Source organism: Contarinia nasturtii, unplaced genomic scaffold (genome assembly GCF_009176525.2).
Source record: "Contarinia nasturtii isolate CC-2019 unplaced genomic scaffold, AAFC_CNas_1.1 Cnas_scaffold_493, whole genome shotgun sequence".
Taxonomy (NCBI): Eukaryota; Metazoa; Arthropoda; class Insecta; order Diptera; family Cecidomyiidae; genus Contarinia; species Contarinia nasturtii.
This window is the reverse complement of record NW_022197846.1, coordinates 1,190,010-1,217,111: the sequence shown is the minus strand read 5'-3', so window position 1 is coordinate 1,217,111 and position 27,102 is coordinate 1,190,010. Positions and strand designations below refer to the sequence as shown.

The 27,102-nt window shown below is 31.1% G+C and overlaps 1 protein-coding gene across 4 annotated transcripts; it reads left to right on the top strand.

Moving 5' to 3' along the window:
- The first annotated feature begins 1,179 nt into the window (after window positions 1-1,179).
- On the top strand, window positions 1,180-26,975 carry LOC116339129 (FK506-binding protein 2). 4 transcript variants are annotated; one of them, XM_031764807.1, is made up of 6 exons: window positions 1,250-1,266; window positions 1,707-1,933; window positions 3,365-3,540; window positions 25,677-25,765; window positions 26,306-26,505; window positions 26,658-26,975. In XM_031764807.1, exons 3-6 carry the CDS (start codon window positions 3,365-3,367, stop codon window positions 26,835-26,837), a joined length of 645 nt encoding a protein of 214 aa, XP_031620667.1. In that variant the 5' UTR covers window positions 1,250-1,266; window positions 1,707-1,933; the 3' UTR covers window positions 26,838-26,975. The 4 variants fall into 4 exon arrangements, with proteins under 4 accessions (XP_031620666.1, XP_031620669.1, XP_031620667.1 ...); XM_031764806.1 differs by having other exon boundaries at window positions 1,180-1,933; XM_031764809.1 differs by having other exon boundaries at window positions 1,181-1,933; window positions 26,306-26,493; window positions 26,658-26,974.
- The last annotated feature ends 127 nt before the right edge of the window (window positions 26,976-27,102 follow it).

The following is a 27,102-nucleotide window of genomic DNA, read 5'->3' as shown; positions in this document are numbered from 1 at the left end:
TTCTCGTTGTAATTTAAATGAACTTGAGTCTAGTATAATTTTTGAGCGATTAACGTGACACAACTCAGTTCAAAATTGAAGTTCTTCAATCAAGCTAAATAGAAATAAAATTCAGCAAATGAAACAGAATCACATTGTCCACACACCAATCCCTTTATTCATTTTAAAAACTATTGATCAACTACACACCCAAATCGTCTAATTGTTAAACGAATCCGTTGTGATTTTGCCAAGATTATACACTGAACGTGCTTTAGCCTTTCATCGGACTACAAAGTAAAGAACTTTTTTTACAAATTGCGCATTATGACTTGGATACCAATATTCACTTACACAATCTTCCTTTTAAATAAAAATACAGATTTACCATAAAAAGCTCTATTGATTAAACAATGGTTGTTATTAGCATTCACCACCAGAATACGTACTGAAAAATTCCTTTGCAAAAATATTTATTATTGCCAATTTTTATTGAATTTTGAAATGCATTACAACTGAAATCGTTTAAATAACAAAATAAGACGAAATTTAAATTTCATGAATATATCGACGTTGTTACTTAATTTTTTGATAGTATTGACTGCTTTCTCTAGTGCATTGTTAAGTTGTATTAAATATATCTAGTATATGAAAATCGTTAATAAAATCGTAGTTTCAAGAACAAGTAAAGATGTTGATTTGATATCACAAGAATCCGTATGAGAATTGTAAATATCCCAGAGGCAGTTAATTGTACTAATTTAATTGTTATTTGATTTTTAATGCAACAACCGACAACCGACAACATGTAAAAATACAAACTTCTATTTTTCGGAATTCAAATGGAATTGTAAAAGGAGAAAACTGTTAAACAATATTGAAACATTTTTTCATTACATTACTCGAATAGGAAACAAAACCAGCAGATAAATTAAAACCGATGAGAGAAGACAAAATCAAAAACAGCAACGGACACCTTACTTTGTACAACGTTCCGCTATGCTGTTTTCTTATTTTTCATTATGAATAAAAATACAGCTTCAATACACTACGAAGAGAAAGAAAACGGTTTCAAAAAGAAGTATAGTGGAAACATGTGTAAATATGAACATAAAATTCATCGGCAGCACGGCGGTAAGCAACAACAACAACAACAACATCGCGTCGAACACAGAGCACCACATTTGAATCAGTTTATTTTTCGACTCGATGCTGAGTGGTTGTCTGTTTGGGCTCTCTCTTCTACACACACGCACACACTTTCTCAACATATTTAACAAAATATTCGTAACTTAATTTTATACGTAACGAAGAAAAGAATTTTTTTTTTTAATCTCTGAGTATAATTTTTTTTAAAAACAATTACATACAAATAATATATACATTCACGCATACATATATGCACGCACACCGGTTAAGTGTAATTCATTCGCACGCTTGAGTCAAGTGTGTATTTCAGTTGAACATTTTTGACGTGTGTAATCACCACTTCCATTATTTCTTAGTGTTTGTGTGAATGTTATAACATTATACTTTTAATTTTGTTGTCATCGCTATTTCATTTCGGCTCCATTCATTTAATCAAAAATCATTGCTATATTCGATCGTATTATCAACAAGCTTTTGTGTGTTTATTACATCTTCACTACTTCTCTTCGGCGGCCCCCATTAAAAAACAGCTACCAAGATTTTGTATTACATGTGCAGAGAGATCATTTCTATTCCAGCGTTCAATCTTATTGGATTTCAAAAGTAGGAACCGAAAACTGTCACTTATAAAAGGCTGCAGACTTTAAAGTACTATATTTTTGCGTGTGTCTTCTTTGGTTGTGATCAACTTTCCAATCTCTTTTTTTGTTCAACACGTTCATTCACCCAAAAATATTCATTCAGTCAAAACTACTTTACAAAAGCATATCAATCATAACATAACACGAATATTAAGTTTTTAAAGGTATGTATTTTATGTTTAATTCTACTTTCTTTGATTTTTTTTTTTTGACATTTGTATACGTCACTCATATAAATTGTAAAATATAGCTCAAAGATCATGTGTAAACGTGTCAGAAAGCCAAAAGCGATCTAAGTCATTTAAAGTTGCTCATATAATTAAATGACAGATAGTGAATTGCTGTGGTTGAATTGGGAATTTGTGCCTAAATTATAAATTCGTAGTGAATGAAAAATCGATTTACTCGTGGATAAAAAAAATTGAAAAACGAATTTTTATCAAAATAAACTCAAAACATAAATATATATATATAAAAGTAATATATAATAAAATATATAAAAGTAAGTCACAACATGTTTAACATTTTAGTGAATGAATTACAGAATTGAATTGAGTTTTACAACTCGTTAATTTCACATAAATCACAGTAAAGAAAGATTAAGCATGTATCAAACAAGATTACTTGTTAGCCTATTGGGAATATTTCATATTTTCAAATATTGTTGTTGCTTTCAGTAGCTGCTAAATAATATTTGAACGTGTATATCAAATGATAATATATTTGATCAACACTTTTAAATATTGTTTAATGAACTCATTATATTGGATTCAGATACTTTCTCTGAACATATGCAAAACGAAGTGTGTTTAATTTAATGCATGACGACATTGTAGATAAACATCACAGAAAAAACACACATTCATATTCAACTTTAATACAACAATTGAATACAATCAAAATAATAGCGGGGGAAAATATGCTATAACTTACAGTTTAATTAGGTATGGAAGCGGTGGCGAAGATTTTAGCAAATTGCGTGCAAAAGAAAATATTAAGAGTAGGTGTAAAACCAAAATTTCATGTAAAATCATTCGATGAAATCAACGTTTCCTTTTAAATTTGGTGCAATTTTTTTGCAGATATGTGAATGAGGCCAAATGAAATGAAAGTGTTGTGCTATTGCTTTGATCAACTTTTTTTTTTCTCCACTACAAATGTACACAATTGATTCATTTCGAATGCATGCCTCACTTTGAAATTTCTTTTTGATATTAGCTCACACAGTGAAAAAAATATATGTAAAAGAATGGCATGAACTAAATACTTGTTGAAAATACAATTAGTGGCCGTTTTTTCGAAGCCATTTTTATGTAAAGCAATATATGTCTGATTATTTGAAAAGCATCAAAATTAGATCCGGATCGCTGGCATCCAAAAATTACACACAAGAACCGTTAAAATAAATTATTTTATTTTGGAGCGCAAATTTATTTATTTATTAAAATTAATTTGATCGATATTATTGCATTAGATAAAGCATATATTCTTTTTTTTTAACTTTTGAGATTTTTACATTTTTATCGAAAAAATGTGCAAAAGAATCGAATGTTTTTGATTGTAAATAAAATACGATTTTCTTTTTTACGGATTAGATGATTAAATCAGTTATTTTACTGTCGTGCCTTGTCGCAATCATCAGCTGTGAAGCAGAGCTGAAGGTAGAAAAATTATTTATACCCGAGATTTGTGCAAATAAATCGAAAAACGGTGATATGCTTACAATGCATTACACGGGCACATTGACTGACGGCAACAAATTCGACTCAAGGTAAGACTCATCTTCTTCTTATTTTTATTTATCGATACTTAGTTTCATTTATTGTTATTTTCTATTGTTTGTTTGACTGGGGTACAGTCACTGGGCTCATAACAGTTGTTCTCTTTCAATATGAAGTCGAAATAGGACTATAAAAACCGGACATTTTTTTTATTTATTCATGTGTAATCATTTTGTCGTCTGTGTACTGTTAAGCAGAGTTATTACTATTAGTAAAGCAGACAAACATTAAGTAATGAAACATATGTAAACACTAAATACTTACATTATCCAAGCTATCAATGTACACTATACAGGTATATCAAAATTACCAAATTCGTCAAATATACATGATGTATTCATAAAATATATCTAATTATAAAATTAAAAATTATCAAAACCGCATAAATAAAAGTAATCAAAACTTAGAATTAAAAGAAAAAATTGGTCATTTATGAATTTAAATGTTACCATTGTTTTTTAGAAATTAATTTTCAAATCGCACTATGCCAATATAATAGTAAATCAAACCCTGAGGATAATTTTAAAAAAATATCAAGACTTGTAGTACATAATAAATTGAATTTCATCGACAAACATTTGGATTTCTAACAAGAACATCGTTGTTCATTGAATACAAATTGCAACTAATATCAAACTACTCACATTCATGTGTCGTAACAACAAAATATCCTAATGGCGAATAATTTATTACAGTTATAATTTGACCGGATTCTTTTAATAATAGTTCGATGTATTTATGTGTTTGTAATAATAAAAAAACATACATACCCGTACTTAAGTTGCATACATGTTGCATATTTTAAATTCATGTTCAGATATTTGTTATCATGTTATTTATTTGCATTTCATTTCAACTATAATCAGCCCATAAATTAGAAAAGGTGCATAGATTTGGTTCCTGAGACCAAAATTACGTAATGATTTTAATGAAATTTGAAAGACCTGTTATGTTGCCTATTATTGAAATTAATGCATCAACGTAATCTGTTATGGTCGAGCAATTTTCGTTGCGTTGATATGTCACATCTCCATATATAAGCAGAATAAACACAATATATGATTGAAAAACCAATCAAAAACTGCCTAACTGCTAATGATTCAAGGATTATTTCAGTGAGTATGTTTGAGTTTGATATGGATAAAGAAATATGGGTTGTTGCTTTTCCAATTCCACGCATATTTATCAAATTTACTGTTAACAGTTTCTTTGTGATTTACTAATGTGTACATACTCAGATCAGATCAAAAAAAAAAAAAAAAATTGCTCAATCGAAAAACAACAAAAAACATCACTTTAAAAACGTCACTTTTTGTTTTATACCATCAGTTTAGTGGCCATTGTCATCGGATTTGCTGGGTGCCAACATAATTTTTTTCAACATCGACAATGTAATGAAAATATTGCCATGGAACCGCATTGCGTATCATTGAACATTATCCCGAACACGTAAACATATTTGTTGCCTTTCGCAAAATGTGATGATACTGTCGTTGATAAAACGTTCGCAAAATCATTGAATAATGAGCAAAAACGGATCGAAAATCCATAGTTAACGGTTAGCATCATCAACGGCTTTTGGTGTATGTTTTCATAATTACTTTGGACCCATAAGAAATTCAGTGCAACATATTTACTTGCACTGGAATTTTGTTGAAAAAATACATTTCATACTTCACGTTAAACGTTATTTTTAATGCATTTGCAATAAAAAAAAAACAGAAGATTTGTCCATGGCTTGCAATATATTTCGTTTTCGTTTGTTCGAAATTGAATAGAATCAGTGTAGCAAAGATGCTTGTTGTGGTTGATATCACGTCTGCAAAAAGAATATATGCATTCCCGTATCACACAAAAAGCGAAAATAAATATTTTACACACGGTGTTCTTCATTGTAGAATAGTGTGATACAATGGCAATATAGAGACTACGAAAGTCTCTAGGGAGTTTTATACACCATTCTATTTCGACTTTTATTATTTATATTGTGATTTCATGATATACGTTTCGTATTCTGAACACTGCGGCTTTAATTCAAGATGACCTTTAGTAACCCACTAGAATTTTAACACTGTATTATTGAACACTTAAAAAAATATAAATGCTATGACGTCCAAAAATTTTATTGGGACATTGTAGTGTTAATCAAGATTTCTAGGATAATATTTAAAACGAGCATAAAATACGCGAAAAACACTGTTCAACATTATAAACATAATATACATCTTAGGCTTCTTTTTTCATTTCTTATTTACTGCTTCTATTCTCGAGAGTGAAGTCTGGAAGCACTAAGAAAAAACATCACGCTCCCAAAACCGCAGAAAATTACAGACTATATTTCCATTCCAAGTGGCTGAATGAAATTCAGCGAATATATTTGCGAATAAAGTGAAGAGAAAACGAAACGAAAAAAAAATGTACACCATTCAGAATCGTGATACGGAGCAAAAACATTTCTTCTAATCTTCATCATTCTGTGACAATATGTAATTGTGGAAACACATCTTCGTCAAGCATTTGGAAACGCAAACAAAGCAACGAATACAATTGTTTGTAGCGTATACGAATGTTTTAAATAATATTCAACTGTTTACATAAAAATGGAGTCATGAGGCATGAAGTCCATTTAAACCCATGATCTATGCTATCCCCAATAGAGTTGAATATAATTAAATTTTAACAAATTAACAGGTGTTATTCGAATAAATTGTAAACTTAACTGCTAAGTATTTTGACTCCATTTTTTTGAATTTTATCATTTTGTTAAAGTGGAAAAACGCACGCGGAATCGCAATTAATTTACCGTACATTTTGCTTATGAACTATGTATTACGGTCATGTACAATTGTCTATACGTCATTCATCCACATACTTTTTCATATACGTGTTTCTATTGAGATCTGATGAAAGGCATTGTTTTTTATATACTATTTTTTCTTTTATTACAAGGTATTGTTCAAGATACATAATATAAACACTGCAAAACTGAATGAGAAATTTTAGCGGTAAAATAATATTTTGAAAATACTTCATACCAAAAACAGTGTAAACATGATTTTTCATTAGTTTATGTCAGTAGTGTGCAGAAGGTGGTAGGGGTGAGGTTTTCAAATTTACTAGGGTTTTTGATTCAAATAGTGAAGACCTTTTTGCTCAACAAAAGTTGGAAAAAGGAGAAATTCTTTCGATTTGCTAGAGTTTTTTTTTTTGGATGCGAGAGACAATTTAAGGGTTTTTCGCCCAGAAAATTCTTACTATTTGTTAGGAATTTTCACCGAAAAAAGTGATATAGAAAAACAAAATCACCACCCCTCCCCTGAAATTCGCCTAGCACACTACTGGTTTATAAATTTTACATGGATAATATTCCAAGATATTTCAGAATATCTGGATATTTAACGTGGCCGCACAGAGCCAGAGCTGTGTGCGTCACACATAGAATAACGTAGATTCGTTAAATACATTTAAAACAGACACACCGTGACTTCATACGTGAAATGTCATAAACAATATTTGACATTTGAATTCTTTTCTTTTTAACTCTGGCTCGCAGTCTTTTAATGCAGTCGCGTTGAATATTCAGATATTTTAAAATAACATATGTATCATAAACATTGGCACAAACCGAGACATTTATTAGAACGCAATAACAAACACAAAAATGTCAACCAACGCACGTAGTGCATTTATCGGTACCCCGAGACTACTGTCAAACTCAATCCGACGTAATACATTCATTCGCGATGGCGTACAAATTGGATTTACGAAAGTCTGTCACAAACTGCTTTGGACAGCTAAGTACAAACGAAATTCTGCATGTGTCTAAGGATGATCCAATCTGTCTTCGAACCATGTATCGTGTTTAATTGACTTAGTGTGAAGATGAGGATTCTAGAGACTGCAAAAATTACGGTCGTATTCCCACTTTAAATGCTCAAACCCTTCAAAATTGTCATCAAGTACCGAAAACCGGGTTGGTCAAGCAAAAATTCATTTTTGGTAATTCTTATCGTTACAACACATCCAAATCTGAACCAAAACAATAGATTTAGACACGATCATTAGAAATCAGCAAAATAAGCTACGAAAAAATTCCAAATAGTGGCGAATATTGGATATTTACTTCATCTCATAGCATGTTGCACTGAAAAATTCATCATTTTGGACAGTGAAACATTCATCGCCAAATCAAACCACGAATCAAGTGCAAGTGGTTTCTTTTGCATTGATTATGTTAGGGCACTACTATATAAGGCTAGAGACGTCGACAAACCAAACTTTGATAAAGGGGTGTTTGTATGGTAGGATCTTCTTAGGAAGGTGTTTTAGAGCCATTATTCGAAAATTTAGTGCTGAAATGTAAAGTTAAACCCCCATTACTTGCTCCATTATCAACCAATTATTGTTGAAATCGATAGGATTCGTTGAGAACTATCTGATTAAGGACAAAATTGTGTTTTGCAAGCAGAAAAATACACAATAATGGCTCACTTCTTAAAAAATGGCATTTCCATGAAAAAAGATGGTCCTTTTAAACTTCACAAAAACACACCAAATTAATTATTTCTAGTCTGTTTTTGGATGTATGTTATAGACGAAGGTCCAAAATACTTGAAACGAGTAACAATTGGTTGGATGGATTGAGAGAAAGTTGAAAGAAATCGATATATTGGTCGTCCAGAGCATGATTTTGAAGGTTCAAAGCATACTGAGAAAAATTGAAGACAAAGGTCCATTAAGTGTAAAGTGAATGTGCTATTCGATAGCCTATGAATAAAGGTTTATACCAATAAAAAAGAACTTATTAATGTGTGTTTGTTGTTCAAATGGCGAAAGTCTCAATTTGTGCCAATGTTTATGATACATATGTTATCTTGGATTGAATACTGGTAAATTGTTTGCCTCAACAATTCTATTTACTATTGTAAATTTACTAGACCAAGAGCCACTCCAACAAGTAACTTTTTTTCTTGCTTTATATCAGAAAACTATATTGAACCATGCAGCTAGACATACACTAAACAAATAATTTCACGTTTATTACTTCAGCCACCCAATTCGCGAAATCTGCACTATCATCCGCGGATAGAAAACACATCAATTAATAAAGCGAGCTGCATGTTTGATTTTCTGGAATATATTTTGTTTTTGACTGCATGGTTCAGTATAGTTTTCTGACATAAAGCAAAAAAAAAGTTACTTGTTAGAGTGGCTCTTGGTCTATATGTTAAAATATTCTTCGAAAAATGTTTGTGGAAATCCTATACAAATCAATTTCTCTGATTAAACTTATTCAATATTACCACTTAAGGGGTTTATTCGTTCATAGTCTGTAAAATGATTTGAATTCTGCGAATGACACATTGATAGAAATGATATCTTCCGATTATATTATGTATATTTCGTATCCTTGATATCAATATAAGCTCGTGATACACAAAGCAATTCGGACCTTATAATTATATATATTTTGTTTTTATGTTAGTCACGTGTTTTGCTTTCAATTCATTTACGAAATAAGATAAATGTTCACGACACGTGTTTACAGAAATATTATCTACACAATTGATTGTATAATTATTTATTATTATTATTTAAATAATAAATACCTATATGGTATATATGTTATAAGTATTTTATGTTTTAAAGTCAACATTCAGATGGAATTGTCGAAATAGATGCAATAATATTTCAGTACTTGTTGGCGATTAGAATTTCATATATACTGAGTATTAATCAAGTGAAATCACATGGAAGTTATTTACTTTAGAGACTTTAAAAACCCCAGATTTTTTTTATGCAGAAAATTCATATGTATTTATAAATGAAGAAATAGTAGCCTACAACGTTCAAAAAATGCCAACAAAGACAACCGTCAGAGTGTGAAAAAGATCGAAGTAAACACAATAACTTTCTCCGTTGAAAACATGTTTTTCTGATCAAGTTAAATTCGATCATACACTATCTGTATGTGCATATGTATAATGTATAATGTATAATGTATATCATTTTGCAGTGATGTTAAGAAATAAAAAAGTAAAAATCAATACATATAAGCAATACTTCAGCAAATAATGGCGAATTATATGTCAAACAACTGATGCGATTAGTGTGAAAGATTTTTGTGAATATACTTGCCAATCACCATAATTGGGAGTCATTACAATTCAATCAACTTCGGCATGATAAAATGGCATGTCATATACGTATGATTTTGCAAAGAAAAGTTAACATTAACTCAATGCTATATAAACCTTGGAAAGTACTGTGGAACAAAAGCAGGATTTAAAACTATACAAACATTGGAATTCTTAAATGAAATGTGCCCAAGCTCAATTTAACTTCGTTCTCTCTAAAATACCAAACATTACTGCAAGAAGATATTTATAAAGAAATACACCTGAACTGTGATCTTGTTTCTTCTTAAAATTACATACAAAAACAATTTGCTTATGGAGCAATTTTAAAACTAGGTGCCTTTACTTAAATAAAAAAATTACACGAAGAGGGAATGATTTAGTTATGCCAAAGCGCCGCGCCACCAATTTAAAATTCAGTTTCTCTAGAGCTGTTACTGAGCAAATAAAAAGGGTAGTAAAACCATGACAGAAAAGTGTTGATGCTGTCTCCAATTCCGCAATGGCTCTCGAATCGTATAAATATTGCAATATGCCAGTGGATGCTCTTTTAAATTATTTATAAAAATTGCTTCTCATTTTGTTTGATACTAACTCCGATTTTCGACCGTTTGTTGTTTCTATTGTCACCAATACTCTGGTCGTATTTCACTAAGTTTCATTCGAATTTGCTTCAAGTACTACTCTACATTGTCCGTTTATTGTTTACTGTCACCAAAACGGCTTATGGTTACCAAAACAAACGACATTATCGTAACACTGTCTGACCATATAAGACAACACAATGAACAAAATATGTTTCTTTTAAGAAATTTTGTTATCAAGTGGAGAACGAAATTATGAAAAAGACGTGGGGTGGTATTTTGTTTAAACTTTTTTTATCACGTTCCCAGTCGTCAAAATATCTAATAATAACCAACATTTTTAAAGTCATATACCAAATAAAATAATGCATTTTTAAGTAACTGTTGTCGCGTAATATAGATCATACTACAATAGTTTTGTACTTCTTAAGACACATTTTCATTGAAAAAAAGTATTAAAATAACCATCAAAATTAAAAAAAACATCAACGAAAAAATCTTTATATACTCTTGAAGAGAAGTCATTTTGTTTAGGCCAGATTCAAATGAATTGATTTAAAATAAACAGATTATTAAGCGATTGACTTTGAAGCATTCAGTTCTAAATACCCTTATATACGTTGTGTATGAAAGAACTTTTGTTCTACGAAAAATGAAGTTCTTGCCTTTTTTCAGTTGGTATCCCAACAAACCACCGCAATGCGAGAAACATTTTAAAATGAGAGTTCACTAGTAGTGGTATTCAAGTGTAAGTGCCGTTTGCATGTTTCGACCGTTTCCATGATAGTTTTTGACAAAAAGTATAAATAGCAAATTTTCAGCTGCTGAGCACAATGTGGATTACAATCTTTTTACGAAATAACTAGACTTGAATTCCTCTAACAATTCCTCTCCAAACTTCCCTATCGAGAGCCAGGTCTTGAGTTTCTCTATTCCAATCATTCCCTCCAAATCACATTTCACTGGATCCAAGTACGGGGTGTTCCTCTGTTTCTCGGTCCATCAGCTTCAGCCTTCAGCAAACAAGATCTTCTTCGGCAAACGCGACTCACCCATACGTTGTACATGTCCAAACCATCTCAATCTCGACCTCCTTGCGACGTCATCAACCGACTCAACATTCAACTCATTTCGGATTCTTTCGTTTCTAATACGATTTTCCCATTGATCTCTACGCGATACTCCAGAAATCATTCGCAACACTTTCATATCAGCCACTTCCAGACCATGGATTAAATTTTGAGAATCGACCCAGCTCTCGCTTCCGTAAAGGATAGTTGGTCTGAAGATTGACTGGTGAATCATCAATTTCGTCTCCCTACTCAATTCACGTTTATGGGAAACGTGCGATCCAAGCTGTGCTACAGCCTTATTACCATTCATTCTACGGTGTTCAAACTCTTTATCAAATTTGCCATCTTCGGAAAATATTTATTGCAGTCAATGTGAATTAGAGTATTCTATAGTAAACAAATTCGGTGAAAGTGACTTACAAAGTGTGCTTCAAACTACTATTAACAAGAGTGGTGATCATCATCATCATTTTGACATAATAGACACCCTAATATATATTCATACTTAAATTTTGAAGGCAATTTTGAAAACTCAGTTAACCATATTATGTTATTTCATCAAAATTTGCCACATAATTTCCGGCATGGCAGATATTTGGCTGTTCTCAAGAGAAAATTAACGTGTTTGAAGTATTTTCTTCTTTAAAAACTTGTACATTCACTTGAATATTGTTTATATTGAAGAATAAAATAAACGTGAAGATTACAAGCTTATCTGGTTTGCTAATAAATCATATCCGGACTTTAATCGCTTGTCGAGCGCATTGTCATACCGTGTCATACAGGCAATCATGACTCCCCATATCGAACTTCAAACGATTAACGCAAAGAAGCTGTTGTTAAATAGATTTTCGGTTTTTACAGTGTTCAGTTGTTTCTTTCAAATACCAAGTACCACGAATAGTCTAATGATATTTTTCTTTTATAATTGGATATACTCAAGATAACATTATTTTCTATAATTACAACAAATTCAATATTCTAATATGAATGACACCAAAAAATAAAAGAACACAGTAAATAGAGCCAATGTTAAAATGAAAATGCTCAAATTTCCAATCAGACAAACTTTGGAAGATTGAATAGGAATAAACTATCTACAAAATAATATATCATTTTGTGTGTAGGTCGTTTATTATATCAGAATTAACAATAATTGGCCTTAAAAGTAGAAATCAACCGACAGTTTTTTTCCTCTTATTTTTTTCCGTTCATCTCAACATTCTTTTTTCATCAATAAATGTTCGCTAGTCAAGTAACAAAGACTAGGTAATAACGTTTTGTATACCATATCGACCAGTCTAAACAAATTGAGGTATAAAACCAAAATTTATAAATTCTTGTTAAAGAGATGTTGTAATTCATTGTATAACGCTTCAATGCATCGAATGAAATTACGGAAACAAACAAGATTGCATCTAACGTACATTGCACAAGGTAATGCATGTAGAGTACAAAGCAAAAATACCAAAAAAACGAATAATTGAAATACATTGAAAGCACTTTACATTAATATGATAGAAAATTGTATTTTAGCATTCGGGCGAAAAGAGAACGCATTGGATGAAGTGAAAACAAAGCCAAGCATATGCCACAAATGCTTTTTGAAAGGTCAATATTTCGTTATGTAAGACCAATCCAAACACCATTGAAAAACATGGGTGACATTGTATTCAAAGTACTGGCTTTCCATATACGGCTATCTATCTTTATCCAACTGTAGAAATTGTCTAGTTTTTTGTTTAAATTTTTGTGTGCTTTAGTTATTGCTTTGTCTATAGATAACACAATTTTCTCTTAATTAGCGAATATTATTTGCATGTAGAAATTAGATTATATTTTTAAAATAATAAGCCTCTCACAAAAATTATGACATTTTTATTGGCGCAAAGTAAAATCGAGCACATTTAGTTTTTTCAGTGGACATATCCTGTTTTTTTTGAACTGGAACTGCGGTTTATATTACCATAAGAGTTGAAAGTTTTTTCACAAGACTGTAGAAATGCTAAAATCAGCGCCAATAACAAGTGAGTGGTATGATCTAATTTAAATCAGTTGATATCTCAAACATACGTCCTCACCAGGGGTCCGAGGAATCCGATTTCCTCTCCCTGACGAAACGTTACCTTCAACGAAGTTTTCAATGAATTCTTTTAATTTGCTAGGGTTTTGGACGGATGCTAGGGGCTCTAAACTTGAAAAAAACTTCAAATGAACACTGTTTTGTATGAATTGAGTATATAATGGAAAATATTCCGAATATACGTGGCTATCGAACTAAAATACTACCATCGGAAGCCGTGCTATGGTGTATAAAATTGATAACATGTACCAGTAGTTCGAAATCGATTATTTAGATTATACCGCTCGTATACAGCAGCGATACAAATGGTATATTTTGCTCAGTGAGCCAATCCAATATTTTTTTCGCATAATGACTGCTTGCAAGATCCGGCCAAAACATTATTTCGTCTCGGGCGTGTTGGTTTTCAATGAATCGCTTCAGTTTCGGCAAGCATTGATCAATATAAGTGTCGGTCAATCGATCGCTTTGGCCTTGTTTGGACGAATCAACGGCTCTGAAATACCCTTCGATGAAAGTGCACACCACACCAACACCTTCGGCTCAAATTTTGACTTACCAGCAAATTTAACATCGTCTGGTGTTGCTTCAATGTTGTCAGTGTAATAGCCATCATTACCACTCAATTCATGGTGCGAAAAAGTAAAGTATGATTCATCGTCCAAAATCATGAATTTTCCGTTTGCAAAGTGTTTACGACGCAGTACACGGGAACATTTTGGTATTATTTCGAGTTGTCTTGGTGTATATTTCGGTGCCCGCTTACGTTTACGATAAAATACGTTGTTTTTCTCAAAATGCGATGCACTGTGAAATTATCAATACCAAATTTTTGCGATAGTCGCCGTGTTGTGACAGCAGACGTTTCGTTGTCCGGGCACTTAGTTTGGGTGGACGACGAGGGATTTTTTTATTTTCCGGTTCTTTATCTTCACGACAATTCTTTAAAACACGATAGATGGTTGGATGAGAAATTGGTTTGTCTTCAAACACAAAAAATTTCGTTAGTACTTAGCAGTCCAAAACAGTTTGAGACAGACTTGCGCAAATCCAGTTTGTTTGCCATCGCGAATAATTTTTTTGTGCAAATTGCATTTGACAGTAGAGTAGGAGTCCCGTTGAGTCTCCTATGTGCATTGGTTGACATTTTTATTTTTGTTATTGCGTTGTAATAAATGTATCAATTTGTGCCAATGTTTATGCAACAGATCTTATAAAATCAAATTTCAGTCTAAAAAAGTTATATTTCTTTGACAGAAAAATAATTTGGATGAAGAACTTCAAAAGTGTGTATATAATATTGGAAGCCTCTGTGATTTTACAAATGACGTTTCACTAAATGAAATGCAACATTCATCGCCATTTTGCGTATTTACGATAATCACGATAACCAAGATAATCTCGAAAATTCATGAATATTCACAGTAAGTCAATATTCGTGAATATGCGTGGTTATTCTCCGATAAAAATTCTTCCAAGGCCCCTAGGGGAGATGAGAGGAAAATCTTACGATTTGCTAGGGTTTTCGAAACAGGTTCACTCGCCATTTTGAATGTGTTTGTGATTTCGTACGAATATTTTTAAAGCTGATTAATTTACCTGCAGTAGTAAACCTGTAGTATCACATTGTCACCAGAATTACTGTATGTAAGGTTTTTATCTTTAAAAAAAAATATGTCAGAACGGGATGTCATATTAAATTATTTTATTTGATTAGCCGTTATGGCTAAAAGTAAGAAATTAACAAAATTATTTTTTTTACTAAAAAAATAATGTGCCCCAAAGAGGCACCTTTAATCTACTTCAAGCTGTATCAGTAAATGGCATTTTATCATGCTTTCAATTTTTCTGAGTAGCTTTGAATGCTGTATCTTTCATAGAAAATGAGCCAAAAATAGATAAGTTAGAGTTACCGATTTAAAATAAAACAGAAACATATTTCTTATACATATCCAATTTTTATCAATTCCATATTATTTTTGTACAACTTTTGCATCACTATTCTTTGTGTGTGCACTGACAAAACTAAGGTTATGATTTTGACAACACCGTGTTGTAAATGCTTACATTCCAACAATTGTTTACAACACGGTGTACTCAAAATTATAACCTTAGTTTTGTCAGTGTGTGTATATTTTGAAATGTAACAGGTTAAACTACAAAAACCTTAAAATCATAGCATTAGAAAAATGTTTGGTATATGTATTTTGACCTGCAGCTGGTATGTATAATATAAAGCAATAAGTGCTGTAAATGACAATTCATTTTGTTAACGTGTGTAACAATAGGATTCATCCTTCTATAGTAATTCAGGAATGTTTTGCAACATCTAGCTTCGAAATAAGTTCTGAAAAATTAAATTTGTGTGTTCATTTCATAGTTCGCATAATAAATATTTAATTAAGTGTCTACGCTTTACCTAGCTAACTGAAGTTAATTAGTTTCGTTCCCAACACTTTCAAATTAGTTTGTCGTTTGCTGTATGTACAATTTACATATCAATTGAATGGTGAAAATGTCTGTTAACAGTTTGGAGTTTGAGTGTGTCACATTTCACGCGCGTATAGAACAAGTGATGAGAATTTTTGCGGTCAACAGGCATCAAATGGTGAAGACTAATTTGAAAAAGAACTTTCAGCTAATTTTATTTATAATGTTGAAAGCAGTAAACCTACAGTGAATTACCACAACAAAAGCTATCACTATCAAAAACAAACATAACTCACCATTTAATAAATAAAATCGAGTTATGCAAGCTGCTAAAAGAAAAGTTCGTATTCGTAGTGTTCTAAAAAAACACGTTTGATGAATAAAAACGCATTTTAGAGGTACAACGTGTCAAAAGAAAATTGTTTAAACGATTGAAACTCAAATGGTTTCTACCCCTATCTAGTGGATCAAAGATTTGTGTCGTCTAGAACTGTCAAAATGCGAGATATTTGAACTAAATGTACTTTCTTTTAGGAGCGAAGATTCTTTGCTTCAATTACACTAGTTATTAAAAGTTGATGTCATAATTGAGGGCTAAGCATAGTGGCCAAATCTCACCATAATATGTTACCGTTCAATCCGGGCAGAGTCTTGACATACACCACTAATCGGAGTTTTAGTATCCATTGTGATAGATCAACTTCTTTTTTTATCGCCAAATCAAACTACTTTTTGTTTAAGTTTTTCGACTATAATAACATTTATAAATTCCAAAAAATGTAATAAGAAAACTTCGCAATACTTATTCACCAGGCCAATATATTGAAAATTCTTGTAGTTTGTAAACTTATACATTCTTCCTCTCTCTCTCTCTCTCTCTCGCTCTCTCTCTCTCTCTGTGTGTGTATGTGGGTGTGTGAAAGCATTTCAAATTTGAATTAAATTCAATGGCATGGGACCAAAAAAACACAATCAATCTCAAAAGTCGTATATCATCTTATGCTTGATATCCGAACAACTTGTCAATTAAGAAAAAATTTAAAACGTTTTGAATGATGGATTAAAAAAAACTGTATGAATATTTTATGACGATAATCAGTCAAATTGGATCGACAATAATGATAACTGAAAACTGAGTAGCAAAAATCGAATGTAAAAACAACAAAGCATAAAATAGGAAAATTTGCAAGGAAGAAATTTCGCCGAAAAGTGTACGTAAATAGAGGATGTATGGAGACAATGACAACAAGCATTTCCATACATTCACTTCTTTATCGTGTTCTTTTTGCGGTCGTTATTCATTTTTCTTCTCTTTGTTGTTTCGCACATGCACGTCTTAGTACATTTGGTCATATGTCAGATGTAATGCGCACATAAAATCTAATCAAATATTTAGTAGAACAGGCGGTCACATTTTGATTCTAATTCGCTTGTAATAATTGAAGAGAGTAAAAGTAAATTCAGCGGACTTGTCTATGTCTCTTAAAATATATGATTTTATCGTATTCGCACGTGCACATTTCTCTTGACGAACTATAATAAAGAACTTTTTACTTAATTGGCGCCAAAGTAAACAATTACCAATTGATTGAATATTTAAAGATAAAAATTCAGATTCAATATGGAAGAATTAAAATATCATAGGATTGTCTTTAGGATAATTACGGATGCTTTTATTCAAGGATGTTAGTTGTACTTCTAATCTTCTTCATGTCTAATAATCCCAATTGAAATTAAAGAAATTTACGAAAATCACAATATAACGCGGAGTTGTGTTTCTTAAAAACTGATGCAAGAAAAATTTACTATTTTTCTTAAGGCTTGAAGTTTTATTATCTGGTTTTTTACTTACTTATTTGCCGTTACACACTGATCACCATATTTATTATATTTTTATAATAAAAAAATATTTTACTTGAATCTCAGCTAAAGTTTCTTTTGGAGATATGGACCAGATCGTATTAGCCTTATAAGCTAAAGAAGAACAATGATCACTGAACTGGATTACAAATAATTGTTGATAGATGTTTACGTTTCTAGAAATATAATACATACGTTTGACGTGAAATCGATCTCTTTGATTGCTCAGGCTCGTATGTTTTGTGTAGTCATAATAAAAACGTCGGTTTTTTACTCTATACATAGATGTGTTCCAAACAAATGTGTTAAAGGGAATCTTTTTCCTATCACCCCAACAAATGTAAACTGTTGGAAAATATTTCATTCGATACACCATTATTTATTCATTAACACCATTTTGGTATCTTTTTTCAGTTCGTGCCGCATAATGTTTGCGAGTAACATGCATTTTTCTCCGCACATATGTGCAGGCATAATCGTCAGTTCATCGTTTTCATTGGTAATATTGGTATCGAATAGAAGTATTTTGGGCCTTTTTGAGTTTGAACTCACATCAAAAACATTTATTTAGATTTTCGAATATTTTCACAAATGCTCCTACCATTTATGGGATTGTGGCAAACTGTCGACATATCAAAAGGCCAACAGTTGAACGTTGCCAGAAAAGTAGCGAACTGGAATCAATAACTACCCCATACAAAAATACTATATAGATTGAATAGTCTGAAGACGGTAAAAAAGGAGCTACAAAACGATATAAAAATAAAAAAGCTTTACATACGTATGACCAACTTTTCCATTTCCTTTTTTGAAGTGTTTAATAACATATGTCCATAAAGTTTTGGCAGTTAATTCAGATGTTCGCCATTTGAACAACAAACATACAATATTAAATTCTTTTTTATTGGTATAAACCTTCATTAATGGGCGTTAATGGGCTACGAATAGCACATTCACCTTACACTGAACGGGCCATTGTCTTCGATTTTTCTCAGTATGCGTCGAACCTTCAAAATCATGCTTTGGCGGACCAACATGTCGATTTCTTTCAACTTTCTCTCGAACCTTCCCGCTAATTGTTGCTTGTTTCAAGTATTTTAAACCTTCGCCCATAACTTACATCCAAAAACAGACGAGAAATAATTAATTTGGTGGTCTAAATCTATTGTTTTGGTTCAAATTTTGATGTGCTGTAACCATAAAAATCACCAAAAACGAATTTTTGCTTGACCAACCCGGTTTTCGGTACTTGATGACAATTTTGGAGGGTTAGAGCATTTAAATAGGGAATACGACCGTACTTTTTGCTTTCTCTAGAATCTTTGTCTTCATACTAAGTCCATGAAACACAATATATGGTTCGTAGGCAGATGGATTCATCTTTAGACACATGCGAAATTTGTTTTGAACTTAGCCGCCACAACCATTTGAGACACTTTTTCGAAAATCCAATTTGTACGTCTCCACGAATTGATGTATTTCATCGAATTGAGTTTGATAGTAGTCCCGAGGTACTGATAAACGTGCCGTGTGCATTGGTTGATATTTTTGATTTTGTTTATGTGGCGCAATAAACGCCTGAATTTACTGCCAAAACTTTATGGACATATGTTAGACATTGTTTGACTAACTATCAAATATATATTTTTTGATTTAAAGAATATAGTGAAGAAGTCGTGAGAAATAACTAATGACAATTGTACCATTTTTAAAATATGTATATATGCTATAAATAATTGCAATTCTGCTCAATAGTAAAAATGAGGTTAAACCAATGTCCAATTTATTTTAAATTCTACTACTCGCAATGACACCCGTGACGTGTGCTGTGAACTTTTATGAGACTCGCAATAAGTTGTTGTGGTGACGTAATTTTGTTTGATCATTTAAAATTACAATAAAAAAATGTTTATGAAAAAGACTCCGTGTTTCAATATTGTTTGAAAAAAATGTGAGGTTTTTTGCTGCAAATTGTGATTTAAAAAATCCCATTAAAAAATTTCTTCAATTGAAAAGTTTTGTCCACAGTAATCCCGCATAGTTCAGTGTAAAACTCGCCAGAGGCGACGTGCACGTGCTCAAGCCGTTGAAAAAAAAAAAAAAAAAAAACATTATGATGTCACAGTTTCGAACATTTTTTAAATATGTAACTGCCTTCTTAACTCAAAAACTCAAGTAAAATTATTTTCTAGCGATTGTAATACTTTTACTTGCAAAATGAGATGTAATAAAACTCAAGAAATGGTGCATGCACATGTACAAACGATATACTGTACACTATATAGAATGGCCAAGATGTGAATGGAATATGTAAAATCTTTTTCTGAAGATGCCATAAATGTTTGTACTTGTACGTGTATATCGTTCGTTTTTTAGGTATTTATCGTCAATATACTTGTAGTTTGAAAATAAGATAACCATATATCTGATTGCATGCAGAATATTTCGCTTGACAGAGAGCATAATAAAGAAATCCCTTAAAAATGAACACAACTGAGGTAAACAAAACACATAAACATACACCTTTTCTCCCTTCAATCATGCCGCAAATGGTTTGGTAAAATGATTTTATAAATTCGGTATGGTAAACTATTAAGTATTTACTTATGCAGATATAAGTGGAGATAATATTTGATTTATCAAATATACTTTTCGATTTTTTAATAGATCGTTAATTTGTTGAAATTTTTGGTTTATCTTAACTAAAATGTTCTGGACATTTAATTAATATGTTAGTTGATTGTAGATGAAATAATTAATAATTGATAACAAAACATAAGGACAACAAAAAAATAAATATGACACATTTCTTTGAATTATTTTATCAGCTAAAAAAAATGTTCATATAACTTTTTAACCTCTTTTCATAACGATTATGTGTAAATCTGAATGGTTCGGACAATATATTTATCGCACTCATGGTTCAAGATAATATAAGGATTGTTTCTTTTTTTTCATTACTGTCAGTCGTTTCGACCTTTCAGCTCTGTTTTTGTTTACTCACATATGCATTTTAAATTTATTACCATCGTTTTTCATCCGAGTTTATACATAAAAAATATGTGAACAAATTATCACCAGAGCTCAAAAGGGAGAGACAAAAAAACGTTTCGTAAGTTAGAAAATGGAAAAGGGGCGCATGATACAGAAGCAAATTTTATGATTGTCGCTGTTCGTTCATATATTCGTCGGGATGTTTTATACATTCAAAAATACTACAAATTTCATCAACTGTCATTTACTTCAATTGCATCACATAATTTATGGTCGTTCATTTCACCAAACTGCGAATTCATACAACAATTTTTCATTATGTCGTTTTGAAGTTATTATTAAGTGAAGTGTTATTATGTTTAATTTGAATGATATTTCACAGTAAGAGGATTTTGCAAAACAATTTAACCATTTCAATACAAGATAAGAAGTTATGCATAGTCAATGATAATTAATACTCTTTACAATATTTCATGAAATTCAATATAAATTTGTTTAACTCTTATGAAAACATTTTTATTTTACAAAATTAAACTGGTTGTATGGTTTTGTGTTTTTATTTCAAATATTGTCTGTTTGTATTAATTGTATGAAACTTTATTTCTCATGTGTTTAATAACAAAACGAGAAAAAAGAGCGCAAAACGTTTCAGAAATGAAGAAAACAGAATGGTCACAGTTTTTCCCACTTTGTTTATAACAATAGATTTTATTGCAATAGTATGCCTTACACACTTGACAACCATGGATGGAAAATTCCATGAGACGGGTGAGAAAAAAGGTGTCAAATTATATGCAAGGGATCTTATTGCTCAGCTCTGGCTCAGCTCCTCATTCCTGTTTGCATAAATAATCTCTTCAGGTGCATTCAAAATGATGTCATAGCGCGATACAGTAAAAAAAAAATGTTCGGTAACAAAAAAGACACTCGTACGACACATACATATACCGTTTATTATAACGGGTTGATTTTTAGTGGATTTTTATTGTTATTGATGCATAATATGAGGCAAAGTGTGCGTTTAGAGAATAAATAAGCAGAAAATTCATGTTGCGCGTGCTTTATTATTATTTGTATTGCAAGCGACACAGCTATATGTCCAAAAAACATTTGCTGCTGTTCGTTTCTCTATTGTACCAGTAGTATATGTTCTCTGTATCTCAATATTTTTTTTTTTTTTTGTTAGTATAGATGTGAAATTTGTGCATCAGGAAATCTGTTTACAAAGTATCGACGTGTGATCATGTTCAGGGATTTGGCACTGTCGCTTATTTTGGCTTCAAGTGATTGTACACCAGGTGATGTGAGTTGAATGTTTATGAAAAAAGCGCAACGTCGATTTTTGGTGTTTTTTTTTATAATTCTGTACATCGTGTCACCATATCTAAAGCTCCAAGTACTCCCCTAAGTTCCAAGTACTTTTTCTGTAGCTTGTTGCATTACACCAACAAATGAGAGAATTTACTCGTATGCTTATTTCATTGCTCATTGACACAAAACAACCATAAAATCAGAGACTATTAAGTGAAGTTATTATTTTATTATGTTTTTTTTTTAGCGATTTTCCGTACCTTTTTTCCTTATAAGTTATTGTTATATGTTCAGTAGACTTGTTGTATTTACTTTTACAAACACATACGAGATCAATATAAAACCATCCACGGTGCATGTTGTATCATAACTTCAACATGTAGTTGACAAGAGTATTTCATCTGTTTTTTTTTTGTTCAAATCCTTTGTGGTTTAATGATAATGTCATATAAAATATAAAGTCTTGGATAGGCGCAGAAAATTTTATCGCTTAGAACAAACACTTGGAGCTGCAAAATAAGGAATTTTTTGATCTTTGGATAAATATAATACCAAAAAATATATACATTTCGCAATCAAAAGACTTGAATTTATTTATTTATATATAATTTAAATGAGGACCACAAATAACATGTGTGTAAAGATAGCATCTGCATCTGCCAATTGTAGTTTTTTTCTTTGTTCTCTTTAACCTCTCGTCATAAAGTTTTTTTTTTCGTAAATATTGTACATATTCTTTTAAAGCCCATGGTTGTTATCATCTTTGAAGCTTAAGGTACGAATCACTTGCCTGTTGTATCAAAAATAAAAAGGGATGCTAAAAACCCTTCAAAATAATACTACAAGAACAACGCATTTTTTGTCGAATGCTCACACTACTCAACCCAGCCATACCAACCGAATACACGGTACAAATGGAATAACGTAGATTATATATGTAGAATGGTAGAATTTTGAAAAATCGAGAAAGATAAATGTGTGTAAATTGTGGTTTTGAATATGCCACCATTGATTGTGTAACACATTTACAAGTGCATTTGGTTATTTGAGCATTTTTCACGCTTAAGACTTTGCATGCTGCATGAGCTTGATTCTATCGTTTAATGTTAAATGTCAACTCTGTTATTTATTTTTACGGCAAACATCTTCTGTCGTTTGTCGCGCGTACATAATTTTTCATATCTTCAAGTGGCGGGGGTGTTACAAAGCGAATGCTTTCATGGAATATAGATCCAGACATTCTCGTAAAACCTGAATAAAACTCATTATATTTATTTCGTTTTTATTTATATATATTTTTTTGTATTTGTCACGTGCAAACGTTTTGGTTTTGAGTACGTCAAACGTCATAGCTTTCTTATTCTAATTTTTTTGGAAGCATCTGTGTCTTTTTTATTGCGTTACTAAGCTTTACAAATTTTTTAAAACAAAGTCTATGTACAATTTTTATAAAATTATAATATACTTTTTCCGTTGCTCATTTTGAACAAAATTTTGGGTATTTCGAATATTTATCAATTTTTTTATAATCCATTTTTACTGAATTTGAGATGAAATAAGTTACGAATAAGACACACACACACAGAGAGAGAGAGAGCGAGAGAAATCAAATACAAAATAAAACAACAGATACGATGTATGCGAGATAGCAAGAAAAGCAACTACAAAGGGAAGAAGTGTTGCACTCATTTTGAAGTCACTAACAAAGCGAATATGTTTCTTGTTTGCTTGAAGAAATAAAAACTGATAGAGCACAGTAATACCAAAAATCCAGCTGTGAATATATAAAATTCAATAAAATATTCACGATATGCAACTATTTGCTCAGAATGAACTGAGCACATCTGATGACTGAATTGAACTGTTCCAATGTATTTGAAGCATACACACATTCGGATATGTTGATAAAAATGTTCAACATACGTTCCATGTATAAATGACAGTTTTGTGTGTATGGTTACTATAGTTAAAAAATTTCTGTGAAATAACTGTTTCCTGTATTTGGGATATCATTTTATTATTCATAACATAAATATAGAAATATAAAAAGCGCACGAGACAAAACGAACGATATACTGTGATAAAATTTTCGGGATTAAATCTCTAAAGTAGCTATGGAAAATGCAAACATTATTATACATTTCTTCTTTTTATCTATGTATGTTTTTATTTCAAAAGGGTTCCAATAAAAGTGTTAGAACCTTGAATTGAAATTAAACTAACATAAATTCAAATTTAGTCGATCTCTTTATTGTAATGGTAGCCCTATCCAATGGCAATTATAATGAAAAAAACAGCATAAAGATTTTTCACCTTAGTTGGGTTTGTAACAAATACACAAGTAAAAATTAAAAATGAGTCTTCCAGTCTTTTTAAACGACTCATTTTTAATTTTTTCTTGTGTATTTGTTAGAACTTTTAAAACCGATTGATTCACTTATTAAGTAAATAATAATTATACTTTTAATAGTTAACTCAACATTGTGACTACATTGTATAAGGACACCTTGTTAAAATAAAAATAGACAGTGTCATTTCTTTTCCACTTACTGTCCCATCCGTACAACTTAAAACTAAATATTTGCTTTGGAAAATTGGTTTCGAATCCATGAAACGACATTTTCTCATTTTTCCAACACGATTCAATTTTCATTATTAATATTCTCTTCGACCCATCGCATGTGAGTTTTAAATTACAGGCAAAAGCAAAAAAAATCTGTTAGAGATTTTGTTGACACTCTCTTGACCTTTAATATCTTGGCGTTGTTGTGACACGACTAGAGTCTGATACAGAATACGTTTCATCGCTAATTAAAATTATTTTCGATCTTAAAAAATACTCTCACCGCAGCGATGTGTAGATTTAGTTATGAATAACGTAACGACTCGTACTTGGTCTGCCCGAACTTTTTGAACTCAATGCTAAATTATCAAATGTTTAACATTTTGAAAATAAATATTCGAGTTGAAGTTTCCTGTAACAATTAATAGTTGTTCTCAAATATCGTAACTATCATGTACAGATATAAGGATGTTTTAGTTCAAGTCGAATTTATATTCAAACCCAATAATTTACACACATTTTGACCGATGATCAATGCGCTGTTTAGTTGGCAATGTCATACATATTCATTGAATTGAGTTTGAATCCATATATTTTTTCTAATTTCAATATAGATTTAAATAATTAATAATTAATAAATATACACGTTATACGTTATGTACTAAACTACATTTTCTACATGAATCAATCAATTACATTATTGCTTGACGCAAAGCCATAAAGTGAAGTTCGACGAACGGCTTGCTTTATAATATAATATCAAAGTTAAAAAGGAGAAGTAGACTGCCACTTTTATACAACAACAATAACATTGTATCGCGACAATTGTGTACTCGAATCCGTACGAAAACCTATTTTTATGGTCAGGCGTCGGTCGGGACTCGGGCCAACAGAAATATAAAGCCAAAGGAAGAAATAAAAATATAAATAAATAATAGAAATTGGTTCTTTGTACAAATTCTTTTATATATTTAAAAAAATTTAAAAGTATATTTTAAATACTCACCAAAATACTAAAAAATGTCATTATATGCGAAATTGTCGCGTCAAATGTAAATATGTGAAAAATACATATAATTTTTTTTTTTCAGTTTGGACCGAGATCAACCATTCTCATTCCAAATTGGCAGCGGACAAGTGATCAAAGGGTGGGATCAAGGACTCCTGGATATGTGTGTCGGTGAGTATATTGCAAAGTTATATTTTGTTCCATTATTTGATTATGGAAAATATTTTAAATATTATAATTATATATTATAATATTTTAAATACTCTGTGTATTCTATTATATACACGAAAAAAACTCTAATTAAATATTTTAGAAAACACTTAAAATGCCTTTATATTGATTTGCGTATCCTTGATATACTTGGGAGTTAAAATAGTATAATAACAATTTGAGTTTTTGAAGGTGTATCGAATATCCCCAGACATTATATTGAGATATTTTCAGCCAGATATCGTCAGGATCTGAAATGGAGTGAAAACAATAAAAGTGATTGTTATCGTAATTGTAGCAATGTAAGTGTTATTATAACCATCACTTCTATTGTTTTCACTCAATTTCAGCTCCTGACGATATTTGGCTGAGCTGATTCATCTGAATGAAAATATCTCAATATAATGTCTGAATATCCCTAAAAAATTTATCCAAAAATATGTCGATTTTGAATTCTAAAACAAACAAATATTTTTCATATACTGTACCAATAATTTACAGGTGAAAAGAGAAAGTTAACAATTCCACCCACATTGGGCTATGGTGATCGTGGTGCTGGAAACGTGATCCCAGGTGGTGCCACGTTAATTTTCGAAGTTGAACTATTAGATATTGGAAACTCACAACCAACTACTAATGTCTTCAGAGAGATCGATGAAAATAAAGACAACCAATTGAGCCGCGAAGAGGTAAAAGTTTATGTATGGTCGATCTTCATTTTTTCATACTTTTAATTTCAAAAAATTTCAGACCAGAAACTGTGCATTTTTACTTTTATTTGTATTTAATTTCAATTCACTGCAAAATTGAACGAACACTTTGAATAATATAATTCTTGAAATTTCCAAAACAGGTGAGCGAATACTTGAAAAAACAAATGGTTGCTGTTGACGGTCAGGAAACAGAAGAAGTCAAAAATATGCTGAAAGAACATGATAAATTAGTAGAAGAAATCTTTCAACATGAAGACAAAGACAAGAATGGACTGATTTCACACGAAGAATTCTCAGGTCCCAAACATGACGAGCTCTAGAATTTATTTTGATCTATTTCAACACATACATGGAAAAAACGAGACTAAAATAAATAATTTTCCATGAGACTCTTTTTACTGTACTCAATTTAAATTTTAAACATATCGGTAGATTTTCTGTTACATAAATTGAAATAATTGTTTTTTTTTTTGTTTCAATCTATTTATTTTGTGAATTAATTAATTTTTTCTATGTTTAACAAGTGCTCAATTTTGAAAATTTTGAAAAAAAATGTAAAAAGAATATACAAATTTTTGATTTTTT